Source organism: Ziziphus jujuba, chromosome 11, assembly GCF_031755915.1.
Source record: "Ziziphus jujuba cultivar Dongzao chromosome 11, ASM3175591v1".
NCBI classification, from domain to species: Eukaryota; Viridiplantae; Streptophyta; class Magnoliopsida; order Rosales; family Rhamnaceae; genus Ziziphus; species Ziziphus jujuba.
In genome coordinates, this window is record NC_083389.1 from 21,787,019 (window position 1) to 21,794,635 (window position 7,617).

General features: G+C 34.0%; 1 protein-coding gene across 1 annotated transcript; it reads left to right on the top strand.

The window, feature by feature from the left end:
* Window positions 1-201: 201 nt before the first annotated feature.
* LOC107433066 (beta-glucuronosyltransferase GlcAT14A) lies at window positions 202-5,467 on the top strand. Its single transcript, XM_016044311.4, has 4 exons — window positions 202-1,032; window positions 1,167-1,242; window positions 1,308-1,423; window positions 4,708-5,467. The coding sequence occupies exons 1-4, from the start codon at window positions 531-533 to the stop codon at window positions 5,220-5,222; spliced, it is 1,209 nt and encodes a 402-aa protein (XP_015899797.3). The 5' UTR covers window positions 202-530; the 3' UTR covers window positions 5,223-5,467.
* Window positions 5,468-7,617: the final 2,150 nt, after the last annotated feature.

The following is a 7,617-nucleotide window of genomic DNA, read 5'->3' on the forward strand; positions in this document are numbered from 1 at the left end:
TTTTATAACATTTTCCATATATAGAATTAGAAATAAGAAAATCAAGGTGTTCATTGTCTATGCAGTCTAATTATTATATATTTTTATTATAATTCTAAATGCTAATTAATTAATTTCTTTTCAAAAATGAAAAAAAGGCAGATCATATGAGATCTCCAAGTTTTGGTATTACTATTATTATTATTAATTTGGTGAATTCCAAGTTTTGATGATTTGCTTCCACCTAAAAAGATCCATTAAATAGGAATCAAGTTCCACTCTTGCTAAAGTGAATACAACACCCCACCTGAACTAAAAAGCGTCTCCGAACCCAACAACACGCTGAAAATTGGACACCTTGCCTTCAAAGCAAGGAACCCCAAAGGATCTGATCCACATGATTCCCACTCTCTTTTCTCTTATATTCCTCCATTTTAACCATTCTAAAACTTACTCTCTCTCCCTTAACCTCAGTCTTCCAAACTTCTCTCGAAGTTTCGCTCACTTTCTCTCCCCCCAAACAATATTTTTCCGGGAAAATTTTTCACCAAATGGGGATTAAACCTTTCATGATATCTTTCATGCTAATCGCAATTCTTTTCTCCCTCCTATACGTCCCAACTAGACTAACCATACCCATAAGCAGATTCAGGCCTGTAATCGTAAATCACTTCAATTTAAACCCATTAGGAAATAGTACGAAGCCATATCCTGTAACTTTTGCGTACTTGATTTCAGCAACAAAAGGGGATGTTGGGAGGCTAAAGCGTTTGCTCTATGCACTTTATCATCCGGGTAACTACTATTTGATTCACATGGATTATGGTGCTCCGGAGGCTGAGAAAAGGGAGATTGCTGAATTTGTAGCCGGAGACCCAGTTTTTGGCGAAGTGGGTAATGTTTGGTTGGTGGGAAAATCCAATTTGGTCACATATAGAGGACCTACAATGCTTGCCACTACTCTTCATGCCATGGCAATCCTTCTTAGGACCTGTAAATGGGATTGGTTTATAAATCTCAGTGCTTCTGACTATCCTTTAGTCACTCAAGATGGTATGGTGAGTGGCCATTTTTGTTTTCTGTGCTTTTCTATTTTTTATTTTTTATTTTTCCCTTCTCCTTTTTGATTTTGGTTCAGTGTAAAGTTTTGCTTTGGTTTCTGAGTGAAAAATGTTGCTTAATTTCAGATCTGATATATGCTTTTTCTGAGTTCCCAAGAGATCTCAATTTCATACAACACTCGAGTCGTTTGGGTTGGAAATTGTAAGTAGTACTTCTACTAGTTTTTTATTTTTATTTTCTTCCTAATTTTCTACCCAATTTTGCAGCAATAAGAGAGGCAGACCAATTATATTAGATCCTGGACTTTACAGCCTGAATAAATCGGAGATCTGGTGGGTTATCAAACAGAGGAGTCTTCCAACTGCTTTCAAGCTCTATACAGGTTCTTTTCCTTAATCTTCTTATAATTTAAAGCAAATGTTACTTGATTAAGAAAAATGTTAGTGTTATATTCCTTTATGGTTAACTGGCTCCACTTTCTCAGCAAAAGAAAAAAAGAAAAAAAAAGAAAGAAAGAAAAACTGGCTCCGCCAGTTTTGTTTTACATTTTCTTAATTTTTTTTGATAAATAATACGATTACATTAAGCACAGAAGGACCTCCCCAGAATGAAGGAATTTTCTTAATTTGTTTGCTTTTTTTGTATTTCAAAATCTGTTTATAACCTTTGGCCAAAAAAATAAAAAATAAAAAAATAAATAATAAATTGTTTATTACCAGCCTTGCATGTGAAATTCTGGAGACCGTACAGAAAGGAATCTCGGTACATGGTGCAAGTGTTTCGGTGATTTGTTTGTCAATTGCCCCTTTGTACTTTCTTTATTTATCCAATTGGGCCCATTGTTGTAGGTTATATAAACTTTGTCCCTTTTGGTTCTAAATTTTTGTTATAGCCCTTGACAAATCTGCAAGTTATTAAACTGTGAATTGCTTGGGGGACAAAAAAAATAATAAAATAAAATAAAATAAAATGTCAAACATATTAGGGGGCTTTATTATTTTATTAAATGGGTTTAGTTCTAGGCCTCTGGGGTTCTATTGTCCAATAATTCATCCATGGTTGTGATAATGATTTGTTTGCTTTTTAAGTGATATTCAAAAGCTTGTGACTTAAAAAAAAGCACAAATGATGAAACGTATGGAAAGAATAATTCTTCCATTATGACTAAAGTCCAGCTGTGGCTCATAATTAAGAATTCATGCATGTTGTTCCTGAGGTTCTTCCGAAGAACATTAAACAAATTGGAATATCTTCTTTTTATTATTTAAATAAAATTTGATCTTTGTGTCAATTATTGTATAAAATTTTAATTAAAAAATCAAATAGGATATCAATTTAAATTACTCATTAGAACATGATAAGTAGAACTCTCTAAAAGAAACCCTGTTTCTTAGTTAAATGGTATCAATAAGATGATTTAGATCGAACATAATGATAGGCAAAACATGTATCTTCAAAGTACCCTTAGGAATTATCTGCTATGTGCCATCGTGGTTTTAATTGCAGTAAACCACAAATTGGATATAAAACATTCATCATAAGTTGTACAATTAAGTCAGGCCAAAAAAAGGTTGTACAAGTGAGTCGCACAATAAAGCCAATAATGATTTCTCATATACCATTTATGTGTGTTATTTTATGTAAAATAAGCATTCAAACTCAGGATGGGAAATCAACTGGCGGTGTATGGACTTTCAAAATTGTACTTAATAAGGTAAGAAAAGATTGATATAGATTGGTAATAATTAATTAGGTATGTGATTTCTTTAATAGTAGAAAATAATACTTGAGAACTTTCTTGCATGAGAAACATGTTTTCTAGGGTAGTGTTGTTGGACAGAAGCTAAGTTAGGAAGCTTCCTTTATGTAAGGGTTAGAGCTATAATTGAGCCTTATTTCGCAAAAGGTTAGAGAACCCATTATGTGGAACTTTCAAATGTCGCTTTCAGTGCCAGTTTTGCTTTTACTTTTTGGTGGCGATGGTCATGGTGGGCATATGGTTGGTAGCGGCTGGATGCTCACATATTTGTAATCATGTGCATCACTATAATATGCTTTTTTTTTTTTTTTTTAGAAAAAGGAAAAAAAAACATTTTTTCATTATACCTAACCATTATATTAGGTTTGCAAATTAGTCAATTAATTTTTTGTTTAAAGATAAATAAAACGATATAATCAGGATAAGAAAAAAATATATATATATATATATATTATTTTTGGTGAAAAGTTTGGATGTTGTTAGGTGTATGTATCATTTTAGTTTTAGTTAAGAAATAATATAACAAGAGAAAGTAAAAATAATAACCGTAATACATAACTATTTATTTTCAGAAAAAAAAACCTTTTTATGACAATTCTAAAATCTTACCAAGATTTGTATATTTATATATTTCAAAATTTTAAGTTATTAGGAATTAGACTTTTTAGTCATCAAAGATTATTTGATTTATAACTTTAGGGATACTCATGAACTGGTTCATATATTCAAATCATATGCCTTAACAAATTTATTATTAAGAAAGAAAAAAAAATGGAATTTTAGGAAAAACCAGCGACAAAAAGACAAACAATGGAGTGTAAATAATAAAGCAAAAATTGGTGGGTGAGTGTGAAAATATCTTACTTGTCAAAGTTTATTACGTGGGCTAAAAATGTTCGTTTTTCCAACTTATTTTTCTTCTTTCTTTTTCTGCCGACAATAAACACTTTTTTTTTTTGTTAATTACTACCATAAACAATTTTTAAATTTTTTTCTTCTGGTAATAAACACTTTTTAAATGTTACTCTTTGATGCTGTGTATTTTTATATAAAAATAAGGCTTTGGGTATAAGGTGAGTAAACTGAAATAGACACCTAAAAATCAGAGGCCGCATAATCTAGAAAGTAGAATTGCACGTGCCAATGCCTTGATACATGGTCCCATTTACAAATGCACATGGCTTTCCTACTTGTACGGCCTCCCTGTCTATAAAATTGTGGAAATATCTTAATTAGGGGAAAAAAAAAAGAAAAACAAAAGCCTATAAGTCGGCCCGTTCACAAGCTGGTCCAGCTGATAAATGGTATTTTTTTTTTTTTTAACTAATAGATAATCATCTATTTGGAAAAGTTTTGATAAAAAGTAATACTATTACAAAAGTAATTTTAGACCCTTTTTTTTTTTTTCCTAAGAATGAAATAAGTGTGTTATTTAATCAACAATGACCCTTTAATATATTGACGCATTTAGAATGCCGAAACAAGCTGAATTAGTTAGAATGGATTATTTTCAAGGGTTTTTTTTTCAATTAATTGAGAATATTTTAAATTTAACAAAATACAATGGACTGAATTTAAATTAATTCAATTGAATAGGGTTCAATTTTAGTTTTCACAGGGGCTCGAGAGGACATTAAATTTCAATCTATTCGAAGACTTACAATTTCCGTCTCAAAAATCGAAATTTAATTTTAAAATGTTTTTGAGTTTGGGGACAGAACTTAGTGCCTTCACACGAAAGTTTTGGATTCGAATTCCTCCCTTCTAATTTAATAATAATAATAATAAATAAATAAATAAATAATTAAAAAATGATTCAGAAAAACTATTTTAAGTTTTGTCCAATTATAGTTGGCTGAATTTAACTTAAACGGTATTAAATCTTCTGTAACTCCAAACACCTGCAGGTTCAGCATGGACAATCTTATCAAGATCTTTTGCTGAGTATTGCATAGTGGGTTGGGACAATCTTCCAAGGACTCTCCTTCTTTACTATACAAACTTTGTTTCATCTCCTGAGGGTTACTTCCAGACGGTCATTTGCAACAACCAAGACTATAAAAGCACCACTGTCAACCATGACCTCCATTACATTACTTGGGATAATCCTCCAAAGCAACACCCAAGATCTCTTGGACTTAAGGATTTCAGAAGAATGCTTCTAAGCAACCGACCTTTCGCCAGAAAATTCAAGAAAAACGATCCGGTTCTTAACAAGATTGACCGAGAGCTTCTGAAGAGACGACGAGGACAATTCAGTAATGGAGGATGGTGTGCGGGGAGTGGGAGGATGAAGAGGTTCTGCACTGGTTTGCAGAGCAGCTATGGTGTTCTAAAGCCTGGACCAGGGTCAAGAAGGTTAAAAACTTTGTTGACAAGGTTAATATCCCCCAAGAATTTCCAAAAGCAGCAATGCAGATGATTTTATTTTATTTTTGTTCTCTTTTTCTTTTTACAACCAAAATATTGAATATGTTGTGTGTAATAATGTATTTCCCAGAAATTTTCAGAATTCAGGGTTATATATATATATATATATATATATGGAAGGAAATATTAATTAGGTAGTACTTATATTGCATTTTTATGACCATTGAGGAATTTACAGTTGTAAAAGTTGCTCTGAAATCAATATTACGATTTGAATCTTTGGGTGGGTTTCTTTTAGTTTTTGTTTTATTATGAAGTAGTGCTCTTCGAGACCCTCAGACTCAAACCACCATTACCACCAACATACCCATTCGCACACGGTCCACAGCGAATACAAACCCGGGAGAACAAATCCTTCACGAAATCCAAACAAGAAGACGACCCTTCAATCTGATATGGAAAACGAATTTGAAAATTTGTGATTGTTGATGTGGGTTTAGAATCGAGAGTAGTGTTAGTAATTTTTTTTGGTTGGAAAATTGAAAATTTGTTCAAAAATTTTGCTCCAAAATTTGCCAAAATATTATCCCTCTTTTATTGCGGAGTTTTTAATTTTGAAAGACATTATCTCTTATACGTGCGCGTATTCGGTGTAGTGATTGGTAAGGTAAAAGTTCTACAATGGTAGTAGAATACTCCAAACTCATATCGAAAGTGGACCCCACTGTGGGTCCTAACTTCAAAATAGACATTAATTCCCTGAATCTGTTTTTTTTGACAACGAGAATAAATAGTACCATACCTATTTCGTTTTTGTGGTATCGTATTTGACTATGTTGGATTCGAAGGCTCACCTTTTCTGATTATTTGAGTTAATAAGAATTTTTGTTGAGTTACAGAAAATAATAAATTTGTCGCAATGAAAAATATATGGGTGTTATATATTATTGTTTTTGGGTCTTATTATTATTGTTCTTCTGATTGAAAGACAAATATATATATTACTAATCTTCCAACCAAAATATATATATAATATTATTATTATTATTATTTGTTCAAGAAATAACATCAATTAATTCATTAAAAAAAAATTAGTTCATAAATCCATAATATTTTTGGTTACAAACTTCATCGTATATCAGCTATACAATTAGAACCACAGATAAACTAACAATTAAATTCAAGCAGTAGCAGCAATAAAGCCAAATTCCATGAGTTCCAAGTCCAAAGCTTGATCGTCCTTGTTGAAAGTAACCCTTTTCTTATTGCTGACGAAACTGGGAACAGGGAGTGAACTCGGACTCGGTGAGTCAAAGGCCATAAAAGAGTCAGTACTAAAAAGCTTCGACCCATCTGAAAGTACACCTCCACACATAATCTCTTTCGTCAACGATTCAGGCAAATTCTCGCCACGCTTCATTAGTCTCTTCGGCCCCATGCTAAGCTGCTTAGTACAAGCAGAGGGTGGGGGAAGACGACGTCGTTGAGCTGCTGTGACGTTGAAGTTTTTGAGGTGATCAGGGATTGGAGACGAAGTCCTTCTCCAGCTGCCATTGCAATTCTTGAGGAAATAATTAGGGCTTGACAACGACGAAGTTGACGATGATGATATTGTTCTTCGCCACTTGCCTGTGCAGTTCAAACGAGGATCGAAGGGAGACAAATTCTTGGTGTGACGGCGAGAGATCAATGGGTGTAGTGGTGCCACATCCATCTTGACGATCGATCTTCTTCTTCTTTATATATGCGGACAAATTAATGAAGGTTGAGAGAAAAAAAAAGCTTAATTAATTTTAATCAGGATGAACAAGAACTAAACTAGAATATTTGAAGAACGAAGTAGCATGAATGACTGTATGTATGTATATATATATATATATATATATACATGGGTTTCTTGAAGGAAGGGAATAGGAAACTTTCCTAAATCCAAATACCGCAAGAAATAGAGTTATAGCCGTTATAGCCGTTATAGCCTACCTAGCCTACCTAGCCTACCTAGTGTAACGGTCCGCACCTTTGGAATGGCCTAGTGGCATTTTCGTAAATATTTGAAGGTCGGGATCTTCGATCCCGGGCCGTGGGAAGTTCTTAAGAATGTCACTAGGATGGTGCATATCGAATGGCAAGCCAAGATGTGAAGGTTTGCTAGAGAAAACCCCATTATGATTCCTCGCACAAAGTGATATCTATGGGTGCCAGAAAGGAAATGGCTCAATAAGCTCTTTAGGGGGGTGGTCCGTGTTGGCTCTCCACGGCCCCCGGCTCCGGCTTCGAGCTTGGGCTAAGCGAGCTTCCCATGGGCGACGGCAAGCCATGGGGCGGACATAAAGTGCCACGGAGGTGGTCTTATGTCTCCGAGGGACAGGGAGTCCCGAGGACAGTACCGGTAGGCGCTATGAGCTGGTATTGCGCGTCACTCCTGTGTCAGAGGCTAAGTGTAGCAT

Excerpts from the sequence above, each read along its gene's own strand:
- LOC107433066 (XM_016044311.4), top strand. The coding sequence starts at position 531 with ATGGGGATTAAACCTTTCATGATATCTTTCATGCTAATCGCAATTCTT. Across the intron at positions 1,033-1,166 it reads TCCTTTAGTCACTCAAGATG|ATCTGATATATGCTTTTTCT; the intron begins GTATGGTGAGTG and ends GCTTAATTTCAG. Across the intron at positions 1,243-1,307 it reads AGTCGTTTGGGTTGGAAATT|CAATAAGAGAGGCAGACCAA; the intron begins GTAAGTAGTACT and ends CCAATTTTGCAG.